Source organism: Castor canadensis, chromosome 4, assembly GCF_047511655.1.
Source record: "Castor canadensis chromosome 4, mCasCan1.hap1v2, whole genome shotgun sequence".
NCBI lineage: Eukaryota > Metazoa > Chordata > Mammalia > Rodentia > Castoridae > Castor > Castor canadensis.
In genome coordinates this window covers 49294882-49320156 of record NC_133389.1, presented here as the reverse complement: position 1 = coordinate 49320156, position 25275 = coordinate 49294882, and the positions used below count along the sequence as shown (strand labels likewise).

Below are 25275 nucleotides of genomic sequence, written 5' to 3'. Positions count from 1 at the left end.
ACATAAGCCAAACTGCCTCTCAAATTGCAGCCATCTACTTGGAGTTCAGATTTGCACAGCATGACATGAATTGGGCTGCAAATTATGCAGAAAACAGCCATCACATCCATCTGTGATGTCAGAATCCTCAAGTACAATGTGACCTGTTAGTATCTCTGAGAGTGGAAGTGGACTGGGTCTGATTCCTTCCCTCTACAGCATGATGAATGTCCTTCCAGCTGCATTTGGCCCAGTGTGAAAAGGTTAAATATGACTGAGGTTATGCCTGGGATATACTCAAAAGCAGATTTCATATCCAAGGGTGCAGGCAATTAGATTTTTTAATGATAAGATTAACTAGAAAAAGAAAACACACAAATACTCTCATACCTAATGGTAAACTGAATTTATTTCCTCTTGGAAAACAATTCCAGTAATCTCCAGGTTCAGACCGCAGAGTAAACATTAATAACAGTAACATACAGGTTAGTTCAACTGATTCAAGAATTTGGCTGTGTGAAATCATTAAGGAAAACCTTGAACACTCAAAGCTTCAAATGTATTCGGGAAAAAAAATCTTTGACAGTCTACATAACAACTATTGCATATATAGTGATGCTACCTGTCACATTGCAAGGCTTACAAATATATATATGGGCCTTATCCAGCTGTGGGGTTCTGTTCTGTGAGAACATCTCTTCGTGGTTTGCAAGAATCTTTGACAATAAAAAATAAACTTGGATTTTAACTGTTGATATACCAAAAGAGAAATTCTAGGCTTAAATGTAAATAAAAGGAAGTCCAAACCATAGTTGTTTTAATCTGTCTTCCTTGAAAATACTTTGTCTTAAGCCATTTTGCTCACTGTTTCTCTTTTTTTAATCTTGTCTGAATAGGGCCCAAGTCCACTTGTCTTTATAAGACCATTTTAGTATCAGACGACATAATGCATGTGCAACACTTTATATACAAGGAGTCTATCTGGTGCTCAAAAGTTCAAACACATGAACATCCAACAGTTTTGATAATACAAGTTTTATGGTACAATACAATGTTTCTGAATAATATACATTAACAATGAAAGTTTCGTGCAAAGAGTAAAACATGTTCCCTTTTTGTGCCACAAAAGTCCTCCTTGAGAGATGGTACTTGAACTAACTGCTGTGTTGGGTCATCGTATGATTCTGTAAAGAAAAAAGAAAGAAGAGGGGAGAACTTTAAGTGATTTTATTTTCATCAGAGCTAGTGAGAAATGCTGAGGGGTTTATACTGACATGAAAACTGTTTCTGCACACTGAGGAATGAATGGGTGCTCTTAGATATGCAAACTCCTCACTGCTCCCAGGTAGGCTCAGATGCAGGCACCCCCTGAAACTGAATGGGGCATGTGACACAGGTACAAAAAAGCTGCCACTTGTGAGAACCAGGGGAAGAGGTGGGCCAGGAGACTTTTCTCTGCCTGCATGCTTTCCCTCAATACTCTCCCACTTTCCACCATCTCTGCTTATCAAAACTTGACCTGTTTTGCATGGACAAAAGTCACATTATTTTAAGTTTCTGTAGCTGTGTGTCATTCCTATGGATAACATATGCTTTTGCTCTAACCTCTCTTATCAGATGGTGAACATCTTGAGAGCAGGGGCTCTTCCAACCTCTGAATATGAACACAGAAGGTAAGCACTACCTGGATGTGAGCAGGCAGTGTCCCCAGCCCCTCTCCTGGTATGGGGTGGGGATTTGGCCACCACATGGTTCAGGAGTGGATCGCAGCAGCCTGTTGTGACTCTCCTGGCCCCAGGTGCTGTTGTCCCTCTGCAGGTGAAGTCTTCATTGTACTTTGGAACTCTATAGCCACACTAGCAAGTTCTCTTTCTGAATGGACAACCTCTTCCCAAACTGTGAGGGGGGAATTGGGACACCTGGGCAACCTAGGACCCAGGTAGATCTGTGGATGGTCACCTCCTGCACAGCAGTTGGTGCAGGCCATGAGGAATTCCTATGCAGCCTACACCTGGACATGGCCAGATCTCTGCTGCTGGCTTTGCCAGCCTATGTTCTGCTGTGACCCACTTTGTACATGCTCCTCTCACCCGTTCTGGTCAGAACCTTACAGCCTAAGTCAAAATATGACCACTTCCATGCTTGAATGACTTAAAACTGACCTCTCCCTTCTCTGATTTCCTACTGCCGTCCATACAGCCAGGCTCTTGGGTATATTTCAAGCAATTCTGATGTTTCTTCATTTATTCCTTCTTTCATGAGCATCTAGAACACATGCATCATGATCCGGCCTAACCCACAGCATCCAGTGCTCAGTGGCCAACCGAATGACAGAGATGAAGCAAAGGCTGTGGGAGAGAGATCACAATCCCTGCCTTCAAAGTTCTCACAGTCTAAAGAAAGCCATGTGAGAACATGACGGTCACACAGTATGGCAAGGAGAATATTAGAATGGAGCACAGAAAGGTCCCAGCTCCACCTAGTCCTGCCTATCTGTTGGGGAAGGCTTTGCAGTAGGGCAGTACACTGACATTTCCATTGAAGATGGAAACACGATTAGGGGACACATGGAGGACACTCCAGGCTAAAGGACCTGTGGGGACAAAAGCAATGAAACAAAGATGTGTGAGGACCTGCAGCTTGTTCTGATTGGTTGAAGTCTTCTAGAGTGTTCTCAACCAACAGTGCTGATGAGAAACAAAGATGGAGGGGAGCTTGGGAAAGATTACAGGGGGCTTTATAAAGCTCACTACTGAGTTCAGACTTGGTCTTGCAGGCAAAGAGGAGCTCCTGGAGTATTTGCAGCTGAAGACTTTGACTTCAAGATCTTTGCTCTCTCACCTCTGAGGACAACTAGCCACTGCTTACTCAGGGAGGGCAGGCTTGGAGGCCAACACTTGCCCAACTGGGGCTGGTGCACTAGTGAGGGAGTTGGGCGGTGTGGGAAGAGGCCCAGCCCTTCCTTCCATATTTCAGACTGAGCTCACTTGTGAAGGAAATTGATAATGGGAATATATCTCCCTCCCACCATGAGAATCCCTGTTAGCTGTGGACAGCCAGACTCGTAAGCCTCTGTCATGGTCCCCAGTTGGGCTTGAAGCAAGGAAAGAAAACAATGATGAGCAAAATCATTAATGAGGATGAAACTTTATTTCATTATTCCTTATTTAAAACATACCTACTTTGATTTGTTCTCAAAAGAGACACCTTTCTCCTTAGGAGTACTGGCCCCAAAGTACATTCAAAAGTAAACTATTTTTGTGCCAACTCTTTTATGTGTGTATTGATCTTAAATATGTCTGCAAAGTATTTTTTAGAAAGATTCATAAAATAGTAATGAGAACAAAAAAATTTCCTATTTCCTTAAAAATCAGGACAATTACAATCAGAGAGATTAATAAACAGTAAGTCCAAAACTCAAAATAAGCTAAATTTCTCATGTACTATCCCAAGTGTGGTATTTTATTAGGTAAAAACAAACAAAAACAAAACAAAAGAATCACAAAAAGAAAGAAGTACAAGAAGCTACTAGTTTCTTAAATGATGAGACATTGATAGAATAATGGGTGACTTTCTTTTTACCATAATCAATATAAAAAAAAAGAAATCAATTTAATAATATATTTTTATCTTGAAATCTTTTAATGTGAATGAACTCATTCTTTTTATTTTCTATTTCCTTACAGTAGACATAGGCATTGTTATTGTTTCTCATTTTTAATGAGAGCTCTAAATGTTTACTTATATGCGTATATATATTAATCACATTACTTTTAAATGACTAAGTGCTTACAAGGGGCACTTCATATTTGAAAAGGACTCTCGGGGTTAATAAAGGAGGATACATTACAACCTCTCCTGTGTTTTCATGTGTGCCTATATTGAGATAATGCAAAGCAAGTGCCTAAACCCAAATTACACAGTCATTGTCTTAGATGTTTTCATCCTAAATGAAAGCCATACATATCTCTTCAGAGGTGCAAAGGAATGAACAAACATACATACTTCACTTATTGCAACAGACTGAAGTCGCTTCTATAAAGGAGCTGTGCTTTTCGTGTAAGAGATAAGAATATCAATCATTTGCAAGAAGGACAAGAGTAGGGCTGGTGAAATTCAAGTTAAAACAAGAATAAAGAGCCCTGATATAAGTATTATCAAAATGGGAAATCAGGCATCAAAAATGATCAAGGCATGAAGTCCTTGTGTGGAGATGCCTGCAATCTCCTTCTCATTTTCTTTTTTCTTGTTTTGGCTCCAGCCCAATGGAGAGCCATACAACCCCAAGACAGTGATCACCACTGACTGCAGTCCTTGTGGTGGGAAGGAGGCAGATTCACAGGGATTCTTTGGGAAATGGACATATTTGTGTTGGGGTGGTGGAAATGAACCTCAGATGATTCTGATCCATCCCCATGGCTTGCCCTCATTACCCTGGAGGGATGCTTCTGCTCCCCTCTCACATGCCCTATTCTAAGTCTACTGAAAATACAAATGGCCTGATTTCATTCTGAAGGAAGGAGTGGCCTGTCTGAGCCAAACAACTCATTTGAGACAGGACACAAAGTCACAGTCTCCAGCGGTGTCTGGAGATTCTCTAAGAGAAACAAGTTCCTTCATGGGACTACCCAGTGATTTTCGTGTCTTTAAACAATCATAGACATCGTTTCTTTGGAAAAGAGCTAAGAAGCAAGTGGAAAAACAAAAGTAGACAATAGAAACACTGAGCAGAAGAGAGAAAGGAGGCTCCGAGCTCGGCTTGCTCTGGTTCTGGCTCTGGCTACTCGCCATACCACAGAGATGTCAAAGACACAAAGGCACATAAGCAGAAAGTGGCCTAAAGCAAGCAGCCTTCTCTGTGAAGGAGTGTTTAGCTCTTTGAGTCCACTCCACCAGAACAAAGCAGTGGGTAATCTCACCAATTTTACACAGCAATTCACAGTCCCCAAAGGACTTTAATGCAATGACAGGTTATGAGAAAAAATATCTGTTCCAATGAAGGAAAAGTGTTTTACATAATCAAGAAGAACATCAGTGCCACGTTGGTGGAGGTGGGGGGCGATGACAGAAAAGGAAGTGGAGGAGAAGAAAACTTCAGTAATCCCACCGAGAGCCATATTCTACTCTGCAAAAAGCCATCTCCTGGAGACCCCATGTCTAAGTAACTGAAAATTGCAAACCATTAATCCCAGTTATGAACAGTTGTTTTACACAAGGGGGGTTTGTGTTTAAAAAAAAAATCAAACCCACAATACACCTTAAAGCTTAAAAGAAGATCCATCTAGGTATGATGCCTTAATAGCCAGGTTTCAAAAATACTTTCTCTACTGTAAAGAGTCCCATTTGGAAGCAGTGCGCTCTCTCCTTTTTTTTTTTTTTTCTCTGTAAATGCAAAATTAAACTTAGAAAGCTAAAAAACAGATGAGGGCCTTAAAAATTCCCTTCTAGCACTATGTATTTCTTTTAAAATATGAGATGCCTTCCATTTTACAAGGCTGGAATTCTCATTTTGCGTTTGGCATGCTAACAAATGATTAATTCAGCCTTCTCCTTTCTGAGAGCTGACCACATTTGCTGGTCAAACGGTTTAATCCTATTTTAAATACAATCCAAGAAAAATATTTTTAAATAAAAATAAAACCCACAATCCTCTGAAACTGTTCACCTTGCAATCATAAAGGGATGCAATTTTCCTGCAATCTTGACGGACACTTGAATTTTTGCACCTAGAACAATGATGAAGTTAAGCCTTGGAGGAAAGCCAGTGAGGGACTCTACCTTCGTAGGAATGAAAAATTAAATTTCCACCTTTAAAAGTTGTGCCTGCGGATCACCCTGACTTTTCCAATTCCCTGGCAGGGATCCTGTCTTGTCTGTGCATTGTAACTTTCTGCTGGCATTGACGAAATGTTAAGTGGCAAAGGTAATACAAATAAAAACAGCGTGTGAATGGGAGTTTTGTGAAATCTGTTGATTCAAAGATGTTAATCTTTTTTTTTAATCATGACTTGTCTATTTATAGTCTTTTGTTTCAAATAAATTCTGACAAGCTCTTAAAACTAGGGAAAAAAGGAGCTAGCATGCTATTTTAAAAAGGAATTTAACAAAAAAAGAGAAAATAACAAGCTTTTCACTAATTCACTGTGCCATTAGAATTTAAACTGTGGTTATATTCCATTTAAATGAGATGTTTTCCAACCAGATGAAATAGTAGGCAATTGTGGCTGAGAAACAATGCAAGGCGGGAAGAAATAAAGAAATATAAAGATTAAATGTGGCAGTTTCTCCCAACAGATGGTGACAGCACTGTGGCAGCATGTTGTTTTTTCTTTAGTTGAAGAACACAAACATCCGTAATCAATCATCACTGATTAACTAATTATATTACCCTTCCTTTTATCACTGGGGTTGGACCTTTATCTGTAAACACTGACGATCATCAGTATGCTCTTATTTTGTGAGAAGCATATTCCAGCTCACACACAGGCTGCAAACGCAATTCTATATTGTTGGTCACCTTTAAGCACTTTTGCTTTTTTTTATTTTTTATTTTTCTTTTAAACAAAAGCAATTGGTTTCCAACAGGCTGGATAATAAGTCTTTTGACCTGCATTCTTCTTTGACCCATTAAGGTCACTCCTGTGCTCGGGCACAGAGCTGACTTCGGAAATGCCTGCAAGTCCTGCATTTCATCTCCTGCCCACTCAAAATAAAGCTTTCTTTAAATGTGTCTGTACGGGTCCCTGAAGGCCAAAGAGGCATCCCTGTAGTGGGCAATGGAGGGACAGAAGCTTCTGCCTTTATTAATGAATGCAGACCATTATGAGTCTGGCTGGCTCCTTCCCTGTTCCCAGAAGCATATACTGTACGTGACTTAAAATGCTAGAATATTGACACAAAGCGAGCTGGGCACCCCTAAGGAAAATTACTCCTTGGATATAATGTAGGCTCGTAACAGCTATTAGAGTACAAAATAAAATCCTCCGGGATCAGACTGACATATACCGCATTCTACCTAGTTCTCAAACATTAGAAGAATTTCTTTGTGAAGGCACTGTCAAGGACAGCATTAAACTGACTTTTGTAGCAATCTGTAACAGCTTTTTGGCTTAGAGCTTTTAGTACTAAATCCCTGGTTTGAATCAATATAAGTACTATATCTTCTACATTAATCAATACATTTGGTTCAATACATGTTCTATTAAATTATACTTTCTAATCAAGAGTTTACATTTCTATCCTCTCTCTTTTCCATTCCTAACTTCTTCTGCTAGTATAATAGTTTTAAAAGTGTACACAGCTTCTGATGACAGAATACTGGGTTATTTCCTATCCTGCACAATAGAGAAAAACTAGTCAGTCACAAAAGCAAAGGGTGGCCTTTTAGCATCTTAATAAGGTCAACAGTAAGTGAATGTTAATAAATTAACATTTTCAAAGTCCACACAATTACACAAGTACTCATAATTTTAAATTAGTTAAAAGTGAATAGCTATTGCTCTAGAAGCACCATTAAGAATGTTCTAAGAATTACAACAAAGACCAAAATCACCACTTACACCTCATTTTGCCATCTTAAAGTCTCCACTGCCCACAAACTACACACTTCCTGGCTACAGAGGTTTGTGTAATTGTGTTTTTGTAGACCTTACAAAAACACATGAGGAATGTGTATGTGGACATGTATGTTTTTGTGAGACAGCTTATAGTTGAATGAATATTCTTTAAAAGAGAGACTTGTATTATTTTCCCAAAGTGCTTGCAGAATCAAAACTAAGCACAGTAGATTTCTCATATCCAGGGAAGTTGACTAACATTTTTACATTTGAAGAATTTCCTAGGCTGAGGTTCTATTCTTTTATTATGACATGGCAGTGGCATTTCTGAAGCTGTCTGTCACGATACGCTTTTGCCCCTCTTTCTAATGCCATGAATGTTGCATTTATGATCATGTTTGCACTGACAGAATTTCCCTCTTTATTTTTTCATATGGTAATGTCATCACCATGAACTTACAGAGACACTGATGCATTTTCTTTTGACATTTAACAGTTCACATGGGCATGGGCTGACATCTCCAAGCATTTTCTGGGTGACACTAAGCTATATTAAAGCAAAAGGTGAAATGGCATCATCAGAAATGATCAGAAAAACACACAATATTACAGACAGAAAAGGACAATTAGGTTATTTAGTTTGTCCCCTTGCAGAAACAGAATTGTTTTTTAAAGCTGACACTCCAGCCCAATTTTAAGTGATTCTGGCAGTGAAGTTCAATCTCTCCTTTCAGAGGAAACAATTTCACATCCTAAGGAATCTCACCAAAGGATATTTTTGTTGTTGTTGTTGTTGTTCTTTGGATATTAATGTTAACAAGCCCAGAAAAGAGTGATCTGAGAGGATCCTGCAGCATGTAGACATTATCATGTTTATGAGTTATGTTCAGAAGCCTGACCGTATAACTATGGTACAAAGTTCTTCTGTCTTATTCAAAGAAGCCACAAGACAATCTGCAAGCCATACCCTGGTTAGTATATGCAAAACAGACACCACACAAGAGGTGGGTTCTAGAGAGGAGCCCGCAGATGGAATAGATTCCAGAAGGCCAGCAGAAACCTGCTTATAGCAGTTTCCCAACCTCAGCTCTGCTGACATTTGGGACTGGACAATTCTTGGTTCTGGGGGAACTACTGTCCTGGGCAGTGTAGGAGTTTACCAGCCTCCCTGGCCTCTACCACCAACATGCCCCGGGCGCCTCTGGAGGTGTGACCAAGACATGTCCCCAGACATTGCCCCAAATTCCCTGGTAGGAAAAAACTCTCAGCTGGGGGCCAGTGCTTTCTACTGTTTGAAAAACATTTGTATTTGTATATGAGTAAACAAAAGCTTGCAGATAGATCTGTATTTAAGGAATCTGAAGCATCTATAGGGAACAACAGATCTAAAAGGGAAGGAGAAATGTTGGCTGCAGTGTGCTAAGGAGTTTTCATTGCTAGGACGTCTCATTGCTGACCTGCTTTGACACTGATGGGTTTACTGAGATAGTGTTAAGTTTTATGTCAGGTACAGGAACACATGGGGATGAGAAGATATGTAATTGTTTCAAATTGTTTTTATATTGCAAACAAACTGAGATTGCTGTTCTATGCTACTTAGTCTTCAGTCTGTGAGGTGTCTCCTGTCCCATTGCGAAGGGATACATATGTACCTCACAGGACTGTATTGCATGGTGTTTTAAAATAGTGTCAGAGGGTGACAGTGGGCAATTTTCCAGAAATTATAAAAAGGATTCTTTGATATAAGTAATAAATGTCATTGTTTGTGGGAATCTCTCCGGAAGTGTTCGATCGCTCAGCAATTTACTCACCTCTTCCACATACCATCAATGAAGAAAGATGGCACATTTTAGTGCCAATTAACCAATGTGGCTTTAGGAACATTTGCAATCCAACAGTACATAAAGAAATTAAAATATTAAGCTCTGGAAGTTAGCACTTAGAGTTGGAAACAACTTACTACCCTCAGTTTGCTGGTCTAGACTCAATGACAGGAGTTGCTGCACCTGAATGCTAATATGGCAGACACATAGAAGCTTGGCTTCCCAGCTGGGAGGGAGCTAGCAGCATCTGATACAGCATCCCACTTTATAGACAAGAAAAGGAAGTTCCTGAGAGTTAAAGGCCAGTTTCAAGGGCTATGGCTAGTCTAGTACTGAGCAGCTTCAGAAATGAAGAAGTTGTTGAGTGACCCTGGTGGCTCTGTGTCTAAGCCATGGGCTGAGCCAGGCTAGCTATGGCCATGAAGGATGCCTATGCCACCTACCAGGAGAGACTGGGTGCTGTGAGACATGAAGCAAAGGCTCTTCACTTGAGAGGTGACGTGAGGTGAGTTCTTAGGGGAGCTACGCCTGCCTGGGGCTGCAGTGATGCGGAGTCAAGAAGGGATCAAAGAGACCATAAGGGTAAGCAAGGCTGAGAGTCCGGAGTGTGCAGAAAAGTGGTGAATCAGTTCAAAAGGGCCTGTTTTCACATTTTGCTTTTTTTTTTTTTCTGGGAAAAACAATATCCAGGCCTGGAGGGATGTATCAAGTGGTACAGCACCTGTCTAACAAGAGTGAAGCCCTGAGTTCAAACCCAGTACCATCAAAAATTAAAAAATCACAACAAGAATAATAGCCAACCAATCTGGGAAAGGTCTTGGTGGTTTGCAATATAGCAAAAATATCCTCTGATTAGCAAAGCTTAGTTTAATGTAAGTTGTCAAATCCAAGGTCCAAGTTGTGACTGTGGAATGTATTTTGACAATTAAACACTATAGAGCCACTTGGTCCATCTGCTTCAAAAGCACAAATCCGACTGGTGGATCTTATATGGGGAATGTTAACATCCTAACAATTCCATATTCCATGTACAACTTCAAAAGAGTGGTAAAATTTCAGTTGCAAGCTGACCCCTGTCTGTTTCACACCCGGGACTGGCTTGAAAAGTTCTCTCTTTGGAATTGACAATAGTGTGCATTATCTCCTATACTGAGAATCCCAAAAAGTCCAAAATTGGAAAACAGGCTAAAAGCAGCACTGGGAAATCTATTAAAAGGCTAAAGTTGATTTTTAAAAGAAAACCATGAATTCAGCTATCTGTTTACCTGCAAAGGGCTGCCAATGGCAAATTTCTATGATTCTATGCAAAGCTGGCAAAAGGGAGACAGGCCGGAACACAAAGATTCTGCTCAAATTCTGGAACTGCAGGATCCCAGCATATTGGGGGACAGAAGGCTTTGATAGGCCATACTGTATAATAAGATATTCAGGGATTAAGTCAGTGATTCACAGGCAGATGTGTCTGTGTGCCAGTTGTTGTTAAGCTTTCATTTTTTTCCCCTGTAATGTTTAATTTATCACACTGGTGCTTTCTAAACTTGAACATCTGTAAACAAGGTTAAGAATGACCTCCCTCCAATTTTACATCTGTGAACAGTGCCCCTTCTTCGTGCTCTAATTTTAGATATCTTAAAAGATAAATAAATCTGTGGAAGAAAAAAAAAACAACAAGGCTTATCTGACGCTGTAATGTGTTCATCTTGGGCGAATACAAATTTCCTTTCTGCCAGGCTCTCGGGTGCACACCACTGGTTCTTGGTGCTGAAGCCATATTCAGGCAGCCCTTTCCCAGTCAAATGCAATTAAACAAACTTCTGCTAAATATTTAACAGCCTTGTGTAGTAATTAGTGGCAAATAATGGGCGCTTAAACTGATAACTGCTCAGAAATCCTCCCTTTTAGATTCTGAATCTTGGAAGTTTTTTTTCAAGAGGACTCAGCGAAATGAATCAGAATCATAGTCATATCACTTGACTCCATATCTCTCAATCCAGTTGGGTTGTTTTGCACCCAGCTGCAAGATTCTACCTGTATGCCTTACTGCACTCCTGTGTTAGAAATCCATTGAAATTTAGTTAGGGATGGAAAGATGTTGGAGCAGGGCATTGATTTAAAAACTGACTGGCAGCCTTAGGATTTAAACTCTGGTCCATCAGATTCAAAAGGTCATCTGATTAGAATGGGAGAGGCACAGGGCATTGTAATTTATATTCAAAGGGTAACCTTTGTGGGGAGAAGAAGGGAGCCAAGTTTCTCCCTGCCTTTCCACTTGATAGAAACAAAGATTCCATGCAACCGAATTCCAATAGTTATGAAAAGTAGTTTATTGAACTCGAATAAAAAAGCAAAAGAAGTGCCACTTCCTTGTAGTGTATTATATTCTGTTATGAAAAACACTGCCACACTCTCTAGGAGGCAAATTCATATTAGGAACAAGTCAAACTTGTTATAAATCATTAAAAATAACAGAAAACATCTTTCTCTCCATGAGAAACCAAATACTTGTGTAGTAGGGCATTAGCTTTAGTAAATCTGCGTAAAAATAAAGCTGTCAAAGGACAACATTTTGATTTATATAATTGAACTGTGTTAAATATGAGCCACATTCTGGGGGAGGGAGAGAGAGAGAGAGAGAGAGAGAAAGAGAACGAGAACAGGAGAATGGAGTCACCTACATGCATGGATCCCACAGGTGAAATTCCTAGTGTAGTATGTACTGGGTATTTCTTGTCCCTCAGAAACATTCCTAAGTGAAGAATGCCATTTGAAGAAGCCCAAGTATACCTGATTTTAAGTTTCAAGAGTCCTTTTAAAAAGCAACTATTTTATAGGCCCAGTGAAATATCTGAATGTCTTACTTTAAATGAAAAATCCTGGTTCAGTGGCGAGAAAATTTCATACTTAAGTTAGCTGCTTTTTCTTTGCTTATTCTTCTTTCCCACTTCCCTGTATGACTTTGTGTATTAGAGACAGTTCCAGGTCCCCCCTTCCTTAACAGTCTCCCTGCCCCCAGAATCATCTCTATTGGTTAGCAAGCTCACACAGGCACCAAGAGAAGAAATCAGGAATGCTTGAGTATTTCTTATTCTCTATTGAAGCTGCTCTCAAGATATATTTATATTTGCTCTTGTCCACTATTTCCTCTTAGACTCCTTCAGGCCTTAAAATGGCAGAGTCATCTATCACCCTCTGCTCCACTAAGAACAGCTTGTGCCTGCTTCACAAGCACTCGTGCCAAACTTCCATTCTCCTTCCATTCCTGGGCACCTTTTCTGCTTTGCCTCTAGGTCTCTGTGGCACAGTTTCCTCACCCCTCATAGCACACTGAGCTACTGGAGAGACAGCGCTTGTAATTCCCCCACTCAAAGATGTGCTGTAGCTATGGTGAAAGTAATCTATAACCGTCACATCCTTATACAATTTGCTACTCCAAGTTAATTTGAATTCATTACAATAAAACAATATAATTAAAAAAAATAACTCCTTAAAGTGAAGTATTTAACATGATCCTGGAAGAAAGACAGTCTTGACTAGCAGAGGGCCCGGCAGCAGGCATGGTGCATACTCATGGAAATTCAAAGGTGAGCTATAAACAAGTACACACAAGCACCACTGTCATGTATAAAGGGCCAGGCAACGGGAGGCCTCATTCTAATCAGTCCTCAAAGGAACCTGCCACACAGAAGTGGCACTTATTCTAATTTAAAGCCCTCATGCTTGCTTCAGTGTTGCAAAATTTATAAAAGAATAACTTCATTAAACCGCCTGGCACTTCAAACACAAATGCAAACCAGCCACAACACAGAAGTAGCTGGACAAGGGGAAGAGGAATATTCCCAGAAAGTTGTTAGCACAGATACTAAAATAAAGTCTGCATTGTGGGGCTTCTCTTTCTGAGGACATGATTCACTGTGCAACTTTCCTTCACCAAGGACTTCTGCTACACGGCTCTTTACTTGTGTCATGAGGCCTGTTGCTCTTGTTGAGTTTGCTTAATAACACTGAAAACCATTCAAAGTGGTTGGGCAAGCCGTGTCACATGCAGAAATGCATCTGGCAGTACATAAATGAACACCATTCAATGTTCCTTGGTTTGCAAGGAGATTGATTCTGAACACTCCACTATTACAGTTCTCATTTACTTGGGTGTATATTTCAGACTTGTTTAACTTGTTGAAAAACTAATGTTAAAAAAGAATTTCTCTCTTAACTCTGGCATTCAAGAAAGACAGCAATAAGGATGAAGTGGAAACAACCTGCTGACTCCATGCACAGAGTTGGAGAAAAGCTATTGGCACGTCCTAAAACATGCACTTTTAAGGAAACTTCTTTCTTTTCCCCTGAATCAGAGAATTGCAGAAGTGCTACAGTAAAATAACTGCAGGCAGTTTGTGTCAGAACACACATTACTTTATGCTGATCTGTCAGCATATTTCTCAAAATCATTTTTTGGGGAACGCAATGAAAAGAGAAATCAAGAAGCCTGTATAAAAATACCAAGCCTCTGAGAAGCTATGTGTCACACACAAGTTGGACTATACATTGTGACCCTGAGAGACCCCAATAATGAATGGGATTTCTCCTTTCCTGTTCAGTGTTTTTATCATCCCAGCACAAAATATCACCTGAGTGCTAAATTTTGCTTCACAGAGACGAATAAGCATTCACAAACCTTCAAAATGGTAATCCATGGATGGATAAGAGGAAATGCCCTAAGGGGGGAGTAAAAGGTATATCTCTGCAAGAGTTATAAAAGAAGAGACTGTTTATCCCCTTGTCTTTCAGAAATCTGGAGTGAGTTTCTTTCTGTTGAATCTCAGGTTTCAGAAGGGAAGCCTGTTGTTGGGATACTCATGCCAGGCTGGCTGAAGGACAGAAGGACACAGTAGATGTGAAAATCAAAGTTATCATACCCAAACACAGTATGAGTCATAATATTCCTAGGATAAATAATTATTTAAATGAATTCACTATTATCCTTACATGATTGTCCTACAGCGCAGAAAGCTCTTTAACATCCAAATAATGCTGTGTGTTAGTGAAGGTAACATTCATTCATTGCATCTGTGAGATAGGGCTGATGGTGGAGTGAACGAGCTAATTCAATCACAGACAGCCTTTACTATGTAGTAAAATATGGATTATTGATCTTGTGGAGTTGGCAATGCACGATGCAAATTCAGTAAATGTCGCCTTGAAGATCTGAATTTAAGACTATTTTTTATTCATGCTTTTAATCTACTAGAAACTGTTTTTACTTTTGAAAAACCACCAGAATGAACCACTGTTAATTAATTAAGACCAATGTTCCAAAAAGAAACCAATATAGGTTAAAACAAAGGGCTGGGCTGGGAGCTGGCAAAGGCCCCTTGAGAAGGATATAGTCCCTTACACCCTATGATGGAGGGAGAAGAAACAGGCAGGCTCTTTTGGCCTGTGTGTGGAGTGAAAACTTATTTGGTGGACTGAAATTTACTTCCTAGACACCTTCCTACAAATTCAATCCAGTCCTGAAATAAGAATGCACGTGTAGCTGTGCCTTTTGCATGTGTGAGGGAGACTTTTTGGAAATATAAGGCTGGATGGTCCTAGCAAAATCCTTTGTCTATCTCTTAAGAAATACCCTCCCTAATCAAGCCCTGTTAGAAAGCAAGCAGCTCTGAATATGAGGGTCATGTGGAAAGGCAAGCCCGTGTAGCAAACACTAAAGGGAAAAGGAGAGAGCTTAACTATTCCACCTGTTTCCACACACCTCAGTCCTGCCTTCCTGCTCCCTTCTAATCTGTCCCAAGATACAGTGGCATGTTGATTGCTATTTGTACTCCACTACAAGGTACAGGCCTGACTGTCTCTTGTAGGCCTTGTAAACTTCTCTCAGTTCTAGTTCACATCCTTTCTACCCTTTTATGAGCCTCATCTGCCTGTCTCCCACCCACAGAAGCACAAACACAAATATGCTCTCTTCCCCTCTATTTTTTTAGAGTAGAACCAGGCTCTGTGTTTTGGTAGGCACCCCTCCAACGCATAGGTAAGCGTGTATGTGGTATGTTTTTGAAAATGACTCCAATGAAAGGGAGGAATGAGAGATGCTAAACAATGCTGCACAAAGTTGCAGACTGTTCGGCTACAGTCCAGAAAATGAATCCAATTTTTCATTCTGTCATTATAAATATTTCATTGCAAATAGTACTGATTTTCTGCAACTGTGGTTAAGCAAAGGGCCTCGGTGTGAATATTTAAGGAAAAAAAAAAACGAGAGGAAGACAACGAAGAAGAGGGAGGGGGAATTAAAGGTTAGCAACCAATTAATTTCTTACTTTAAATGTGAAAGATGCTGGGAGAAATTCAACAGTGATGTAGCGTGTGACTCACAGAAGAAGAAAAAAACATTTACTCTGCTCTTCTTCTGACAGTTTCTCATAAAATATCTGCAGTCCATCTATCTTTTAGTACTGCAGGCTCCTCTGGAGAGCAGAAAATGGTGGTTTAAAGCTCACTTCAGTGCCAGTCTGCGGGAGATTGCTTTCCACAGGACCCCCGCTGATGGAGGCCTAGGGGAAGAGGCCCAGGAGTTATTCAATCAGCCCGAGACTCTGGGGCGGCTGGGGGTCCTTTGAGGGCTGATTATAAAGCTGCCCTCCTGTTGCCTGCCTCGGAACAGAACGAAATGAGCAGCCTCTTGCTGAGAAGATTCTGCAAGAAGGAATTTCACCTGTCATGGAGTTTGTCAGAATTTCAGGATTTATCTTGGTGCAAAATTAATAAAATACCAACCAGGATTTCAGGCTGACTACTCAGCTGTGTCATCTCAAAGTGATCTTTCACCCAAGAAAACCTGGACAGTGAGCGCAGCCATTCCTGTCCTACTTTTCCTTGGCAGGATGAGCGAGGTGACAGGACTAATACCACCCAGACAGTGGGATGGGATGGGGGTCCAATTACACACACGGCTGCATGATGTGTGGGTGCTGCTGTCTTCTTGCGTGGCCTCTCACCCTGCCACGGTGGTTCTAAAGTCTCTTTGGAATTAGCTTCAGTCTGCACATCCAATTCTGGAGTTTATAACACAGTAGGTCCTCTATAGCTGCCTTAAATTCCCATGCTGGTGTTTCAGGCCTGGATCTGATTTTCCTTTTAAAAGGAAGTATTGATAATGGACTATGCCAAGGGCATATAGTATGAAACATTACAAACTAATCTGCGGTCAGCCAGGAACAACAAAGTACAGTTTCAACTCGTTTTAACACCTACTCCCCACCTGTCCCATCACCTTCTGGGCTCACAGCACAGAGCAGAAGTGGGAGAAAGGAGAAGACGAAGGTGGACACACAGGACATGCCTGTGGACCTCTGCCAGCTCTGAACTGCAAGAACTTTGGCCCTCTCTGCCCTGGCCACTTCAGAGCATGGCTCACACCACCCAAATCACCACAGCTATTTTAAGTGAAGTTCTGCACAGCCTGGGAGTTGTCACTTTGTATAGAGACCTGGGTAGCCCCAAGGCAATTAGTTCTGGTTCTCAGAGTGGATGGTTTCATATCACAGACAGACCACGGTTGGGTTTGGGCTGGTGCTCACACGAGTGGCTGGTACCGAGTCAATGGATAAGCAGGCAGACACTGCTCAGGACCACAGACTCACTCAGATTCCAATGCCTGGACACTGACCTCAGCTTTGGAACAGTGTGAACTGGGGTGGCGATGGACACCTTGTATTGCATCCCTGGCCTCCCAGAGATTGGGCCATGGGCATGGCTTACTAGCTGACTGGCAGTGGATCCTCGATTTTCCAGTCAGCAATGGGTTTAAAGAAATTGCTGCTTCTCTATTTTCTAACTGACATTTTTAAAATGAGACACTCAACAACACTGTAGTGTGTTTGTTCCAGCTCTTCCTCTAGTTAAATGACAACTTGTTTTGGGAACCACTTTTATAAACCAGTATCAGTCTGACAATGATTACACCAAGAGATCTCAGAAGAAAGTGTGTGTGTGTGTGTCAGAGAGAGAGAGAGAGAGAGAGAGAGAGAGGGAGAGGGAGAGGGAGAGGGAGAGGGAGAGGGAGAGGGAGAGGGAGAGGGAGAGGGAGAGGGAGAGGGAGAGGGAGAGGGAGAGGGAGAGGGAGAGGGAGAGGGAGAGGGAGAGGGAGAGGGAGAGGGAGAGGGAGAGGGAGAGGGAGAGGGAGAGGGAGAGGGAGAGGGAGAGGGAGAGGGAGAGGGAGAGGGAGAGGGAGAGGGAGAGGGAGAGGGAGAGGGAGAGGGAGAGGGAGAGGGAGAGGGAGAGGGAGAGGGAGAGGGAGAGGGAGAGTGAGAGTAGCACACACTCCGAAGTGAGTGCACAGATGGTGGGGGGGACGCAGGGTGCTCTCAGCAGGCTTCAGTAGAGATGCATTAACTCCACAGAGGGATAAGGGCTTCCCACCAGTACTGTCATGAATTATAACTGAGTATGGGAGTGAGGTCTTCGTGCCTGTCTCACAGCAAATATACTATTCCATTTTCCTGAACAATGACCTTTCACCCTTATAAGCTCAAAGCACTGCACAGCACACTGCTGATATTTAATGGTATCACAGTAGCCTTTTATATGTCTAGAAGGCACACAAGCTTAGCAGATGTGCCCAGTGGTGTCAGGCAGACAATTATAAAATTAAGTTTGCCAGTGTAGAACAGGAAACCTTTGTCGGGAGATTTAGGTTTTCAGGGAGATGGTCTTCTGTCAGCTCAGGAGTTGCATCAGTGCAGGAGGTGGGGGCCACACAAGGAAGAAGCTGACCCCCCTCACCAGACAAGCAGAAGAGGAAGAGCCTCGCTTTTACAAACTTTCCCACCTGCACTTATTTATTCAATGACGTTATCAACGAAGGAGACCTGTTATTTTAGGCAGTTTAAAATTTTACCACTTTTAAAAAAAGACTCATTTACCCTGCCTTTCACTCTCGTTTAGAGCCTCCGAGTTGCTGTTGTAAATGACAGCACCTCAAGCAGTGCTTTTAAATGCCCTTCATCTCGCCTGCCCCAGCTCAGGCTTTTATACGACACTGCTCTCTCTCCAATAAGGGGAACTTACTTCTTCCTAGCTTCAGGGCAGAGTCTGTTACAAGCTATAGATTCGCTGCAAATGTAACAATAAAGGATACAAATGTGAATTCCTCTTAATATACACGTTTGGCTCTGAAGCTGCCTTGCCTTAGCAAACCCGATCAAGGGTAGCCTATCAATTTTTCTCCAAATGCCCAGAACAGCTCCTTGCATGTGGCAGTGTAAGGGACCATCACCTCAATGGATCGAGAAGAGGCTGGAGTGAATTCTCTGCTCATTTCAGGGTATTGATAGTTAAACTCCATGATTACCATTTTTCTTTCCCTAATTGTCACTATAATTAGATATGGAAGTGGTGTTTTCTAACAGTCAGAAAAAAGTTTGTCAACACAAAGGGATGACTCTTGGCACTTCATCCCTGCTAATGTGTGGAAATCGATCCATGTGTGGAGCAAATATCTAAAATAAGAACACGTGCAGCAATTCAACGTGTCTGTCTGGAGTGCAGAAATGTTCTAGAAATCTGGGTTTCCAGATCTCTCCAAAGGAGCCCACCACAAAGGCACTGAGACAGAACCCTGTCATTGCAGGACAACTGTGCCTGCAATCTCTGGCTGCTAACGGAGGCAGATCTTCCAGTGCTGTGGCAGCAGGCTGTCTTGGCGACGTGGTAGATGGCAGGGCCAGGAAAGCCCAGCCAAAGCTGAATGTGGCAGAGGTGATGAGTCCTTCCAGGGGGTGGGAAGGGAGGGGGGCTGCAGAACTGGCCACAGTGCTCTTCCGTACACCCTAGCTGGATGCTCCATAAAGTTGCACTGATGGCAGTTTGGAGATGACCATCTGTCGTCAACCCTGGGCCAGACAAAAAAGTAATGTAACTGCAGCTCGCTAACAACAGGGCTGTTGGAGGAGGGAATGCATCCTAGAATGAAGAGGTGGTGCTCCCTCTCTCAATAGCGAAAATCAGCCATCAATATGAATATCAAGAAATTAACGGATGGAGAATTTTTAAAAACCTGAGCTGGGGTATGGTAGAAGTACTTCAAATGCAAATCAAGTGGTTTCCGGTTATTGCAATTACCTCTGTTGCCCTTGGTTGGGTCATATTAGCCACTTGACTTTTGAAAATTTGACTACCAGGACACATGGTAAAGCAGTGAGGGCCAAATTTAGAAAGAGGTGAGCCCAGGTTGTGCCTCTGAGCATGCACACACAGAGTAGGCATTTATTGGTACAAAACAGGTAACTGAAAATGCATTTACTCGTTTAGTCCAAATGAGTTCACTGTCACAATCATGCTCATCTTCCTGTATGCTTGATTTCTAGGTAGAATTTTAGTAAGACACAAAATAAAACTCTCTCACCTTTAGATGCATTATGAATGCTATAAAATTGCAAAGTCCTTTCTTTGCCCAGTTTTTTGCTACTGCAGAGAGAGAGAGAGAGAGAGAGAAAATGAGAGAGAGAGAGAGAAAGAGAGAGAGAGTGTGTCAAACTGAGGTTGCGTTAGCTGTGCCCTATTTCTGTGTCCTATGTCATTAACTTTCTGCCTTCAATGGTAAGGCAATCACTACTGATTGAATTATATAATATTAACAGCTGAAAGTGATCAAAACTAATGGCAAAAACATAGCACCAATCAATAAATCAATGCAAATGATTCGGTTCCTGGCGATCTGATCAAATAAAAGAGATAGATCAATTTAACCACTGAGCAAATTAAGTGGAAGTTGCTGTAGCACCAATTTGCTTCCAGACCCCATAGGCCTACAAAGCAAAGAAATGAAGCAATGTATAAAATGGACCAGTTCCAGAACCATGCACTCGCTTGACACAATTTATACTCCTGTGAATCTTGGAGTCTTCTTGATGCGTTTAGACGCAGACCAAGAGCTATGCAGAGGCATAGCCAATCTAAGGGAATAGCACACCAAGGAGCTTGGCCCAGACCATCCAGTCAGGGGAGGAATGAGGCTCCTTGACACTGACTTTCCTCCAAATGGATCATTTGAACCGGATGTGAGGTTTAGACATGGTGACAGGCAAATGTTTCCATCTGTGGGCCTCAAAGGAAGGCCATGCAATGGCAGGCAAAGCAGGATGGGGTTGTGCCTTTTATAGTTTGAGTGGGGATAATGAAAGAAACCAAGTTCTGTGAGAAATAAAAATTAACCACTTGAAGAATACAGGAAAGTTGTGAGAAGATGGGTCTGAGGGGCAAAACAGTTTTATAAGCACTTTGTTCAGATGTGCTCAGAGCAGTAACACACTGTCCCATCCTTCTGTTTGTAAGAGGGTTTCAGTCTCACAGGGAGGAAAACATAAAACCAAAATAAATCTTTCTGCAGACCACACCCAGATCCCATCTCTGATATGATGAGGCAACACAGCATTTATTGTCTGGCTCATGTCTCCTTACAGGAGGGGGTGGTCACATGGTTTTGAAATAACAGTTCTGAATGCAAATGTGTCATTTTATAGTTAGGTGCTAGAAGCAAAACAAAACACTGCTAATCACATGAAAAATATGTTTTACCTGGAAACCAACTCATATGGAACTATGGTAAGGTATGTTTAATTAGAAAATTAGAGATTCTGCTAGGTCTGGGGTAGATACTTGATTTCTAAATAATAGTGATTCTTGATTTTTTCCCTTCTTAGGTCAGCACCAGGAAGCCAGGACAAGGGCCAGGGAAGCAATATTCAATGATTACCTATCATCCTCCTCCAAAACTGGCATGCATACCTCCCATATGACTTCCTCAGCAGGCGAATAAACACACTCTCTTGAAATACTTATAACAATGGATTATAGATTATCTTATAAAAGTTATTTATATATATATCTTATCTTTGTCAGAGAACTATGAATATATTTCTAATTATTTTTGGCATTTCATAGAGTGCTCGGCATCATGGTAAATTTAAAAAGATGGAATTCTGTTTTTATGAATATCTTTAAAAATATATCTTATCACCTAATTATGGCATTGGGACTACAGTATTCATAGCACTTGTGATTTCGACTATTAACAAGGACTCCTCAATACCTCAGCATGTATAATTTAATAATCTGAGATACATATTTGTAGTACCTTCACTGAAAAGTTAGTTTAGGACCAGTAGCTAAGTTAGCAAGGAACCCAGAAAACCATGCAGCAGTCATGTTTCAATGCTGTGTTGTTGTCTTGTATGCTCCATTCCATATTCAGTAATTCAATTTTCTTTCAGAAATGTGACTACAAAACTCAAGTACCAGTTAAACTGTGGCATGAAAAATATGCACCAAAATCAGGGGATGTGGAAGAAAGTGAGTTGAGGAGAAAATCAAACAGCTATGGAGATAATGACATATTTCAAACTTTAGTGATCTCTGAAAGTCTTAGTACACCCCACAGAATGTCAAATGACTACTGGATTTTGAATGTGGAAAACACAGCACATGATTTAATGAAGGGAAGGGCAAAGTATCAAAATAATCCTTGATTGAAATACCAGCATCTTAGAACCTACAGTTCCAATTTGCTCTGCCCCACTGTAGGAATTCCCTCCATCTCCACTCAATTCCTAACATGATGATGTTCTAAGCGGACAGATTGGGAGAGGATAATTTCACCACTGCCATCCAACTGCAGCTTTACTAAAGGCACTAATTAAGCAGCCATTTGTCTACTGTTAGAAAGTGGTCTATTCAACCAATTTTTACAAAGACACCACTTGCTTACATCTGTATAAACCACTTTGGATACAAATATGCATTGTAAGATATTTTTCTTGGACCATACTATCCCTTCTCAAAGCAGCTTCCCTAAATTTGCTGAAAAATGTGAGGTCTATTAGGAAAACATGTGAAACACTGAACGTGTTCACTTAGTTTTAAAATAATAAAATGTTCATTTAGTTCAGATAATAGGCTCTTATTCCAAAGCACATCTCCCCTCCTGCTGCATGCTAGGTGGGCTTTGAAGTCTATCAGATTTTCTTGCAAAAATCAGGGGAATCTCTACCAAAAAGAAAACAGGTGACATTTTGCTAAGAATCCTACATTATATATCTCTGAACTAGAATTTAATTCATTATATATTTCTGACTTTAGGTCAGCAAGGTTTCATAGCTCCTATACTGGCAAAGGTGTGCCTGTGTCCTAGAGAGAATGCTCCATAGAAATAGAGATTTTATTAGGTTTGCCTAACTCTAAAAAAGAGTGGTCAAAGATGAGGTTCAAGGGATGGAGCTGGAGTGCTGAACTCAGTAAGATGGACAGCACAGAATGGGGACTTATCTGAACTCTGACTGTCTCTGAAGGTAATTTAAATGAAAGCAACTTACTACCATAAAATATGTATCATACATTCATATATATGTGTGTGTGTGTGTGTGTGTGTACATACATGTATATTTTACACATACACAAATATGGTGCCATGTAATTTTCATTAACATTGCTTTCTCTATTTATATATATACATATGTACATACATACATAAAATATACATAGGTACAAAGAATTTCTTTTTTTCTTTTTCCAGTACTGGGGGCTTGAACTCAGGGCCCTCACCTTGAGCTCCTCCACCAGCCCTTTTTTTTTGTGTGTGATTTTTTTTTGAGATAGGGTCTCATGAACTATGTGCCCGGGCTGGCTTCAAATTGTGATCCTCCTAATCTCTGCCTCCTGAGCAGCTAGGATCATAGGCACCTGGCCAGTACAAAGCATTTTTCTATCCACAAAAAAATGATTTCATGTTTTTAACTGGGCATAAACAGTATTATGGCTATGAAATCACCTACACACCATTAGAAGATATTCCATAGAGATTTTACCAGGCAGTTCTGGGGTGCTTATTCTAAATTTACCCTATCATTCTTACACTGACTAACAGGCAAATGAAGTGCACACTTTAAGTTCTCCACCGGGCTTCGCTTCTTTGAGATTCAGTTTCACAGGCACCTATGTAAATTCTTTGATGAACTTTAGTGACATAAATAAGCAGATGAGTTCAAGGGGTTTAACGTTTACATTTATTTTACAAGTCAAGGTGTGAACTACAGTAAGTTGATAAAACACATTTTCCTACTCTTATTATTTTGGTTACAGTGTTTATTTTCTGTTCTCTCAATTTTAGTTTATTTTCCCCCTCATCCCAGCAATTAACAGAACAGTAACATGGGTTTTGAATATTTACCCTTCCCATTTTCTATATAGTGAATACAAGAAATCAATATTTAAAATTACATTAATTCCATCCTCTAAGGTAATTTGGGTAATGAAAGCAAATGCACAGGACCGTGAACCCCTAAGGTTAAAACATAAAAATGAAAACACTCTCAAAGCTAGAAAAAGTAAACTTCGGGTCCACTTTTGTCAATGTTACTGAAACTAAAGCCACTGTTTTTACTGGGAATTTTAGAAAATAGACTTGCACAAATATTCCCATGACTGTGGATCACAGCTTTGTGAAATACTGACTACAGAGTTAGTATTTCATCTCAGATTTGTAGTAATTATCCCATACTAACCGTAAGTACTGTTCTTATCTAAGGGATATGCACATCTTAAGCTTCAGTATTTATGGCAGAGTGGCTCAAGTGGTAAGAGCTCTTACCTAGCAAGCATGAAGCCCTGAGTACAAACCCCAATGCTGCCCAAAAAAGAAAAGACCAAATATATCATGAGTTTGAGGCCACCTGAGCTACACAGTGACTTCCAGGCTTGCGAGAGCCTATCAAAAACAAAACAAACAAAACCCCCAAATAATACATAAATTGTGGGATGTAGAACTGGAAAATACTGCTCACAGCTTTTCATGGGAACACATTTTGCTGCACCTAGATGACAACTAGAATGAATGAGTCCAAAATATTTTGAGACGCTTGACTTCAGAGGTCCTAACAACTCAGAAAGAGTCTGTACTGAAGCTTCTAGACCTCTGTGGTTAGGGGGACTGTAAGATCAAAACTATCTTCCTGATAATATCAGACATTATTTGCCTTTTACACTCTCATCACCTCAAGAGTGCACAGAATTTTCTAGATGCTACAGGATGTATGATGACATCATTTCTCTGACAGCTAACAGAACATGTTTACTTGTGTTTAACACATTTCTCAACCTTGGAATTAGGTAAAATAATAGATCATTATGGAAAATATCAATAGATAGTAACTTACATGAACCAAAGCCTGCTATGGTTCTCAGCGATTTCTGAGAACCACTGGTCTATATTAATTGCAGAAGAATGAATGCTGTATGTTTCATGAACCATAAAATATATCCTAAGGGACCTGGAGTCCTGAAGGATGTGTTTAATTGATTAATTCTGTTCTGATCTACAATGGCTCAGAAACCCCCACTGCCACGTTGGGATCTTTCAGTGAAAGACGTTGAAGACCAGAGTATTTCCAACTACTATACTACACAAGTGGAAGTTAGTTCCAAATACCCTACTCCAAGAATATTAGACAGACTTCCGTCCCTAAAGAATCTCTGTAACTTTGATTTTGAACTATTCATTCTGCTTCACAGTTTACATACTAATTAACAATATCACTAGCTGTATCGACTATCTTTTTACAGATTCATAAAACCATACTCAAAATGACTTATTCATTGGCACCTACTATAATAAGAATACAACTTTTCAAGCAAATTTTCATAATTTTAATAAGACATAGCTATAGTCTAACTTGGCCTATTTTCTATATTAAGTTGGCAAACAGATATGACCGAACTGAATTTTCAGATGTAATAAAAGATAAAATAACAACTTTAATTTTAACCCACAGATATATGATGACAAATAAATGGGCTTGTTCATTTTAACAATATATTTTAAATCTCATCTAACTTATTTATTCACTTACAGAACGATAACTGAGAAG

The 25275-nt window shown here is 40.6% G+C and overlaps 1 protein-coding gene across 6 annotated transcripts in view; it reads right to left on the bottom strand.

Annotated features, from left to right (window-relative positions):
- Window positions 1-370: 370 nt before the first annotated feature.
- The window catches only part of LOC109679730 (zinc finger protein 521), a 284250-nt gene continuing 259345 nt past the window's right edge, over window positions 371-25275 (bottom strand). For all 6 annotated transcript variants that reach the window (XM_074070123.1, XM_074070124.1, XM_074070119.1 and 3 more), the window contains one exon: window positions 371-1163. In XM_074070123.1, the coding sequence (XP_073926224.1) occupies window positions 1134-1163 (30 nt within the window). In that variant the 3' untranslated portion in view covers window positions 371-1133. The remainder of the gene's footprint in view (window positions 1164-25275) is intronic.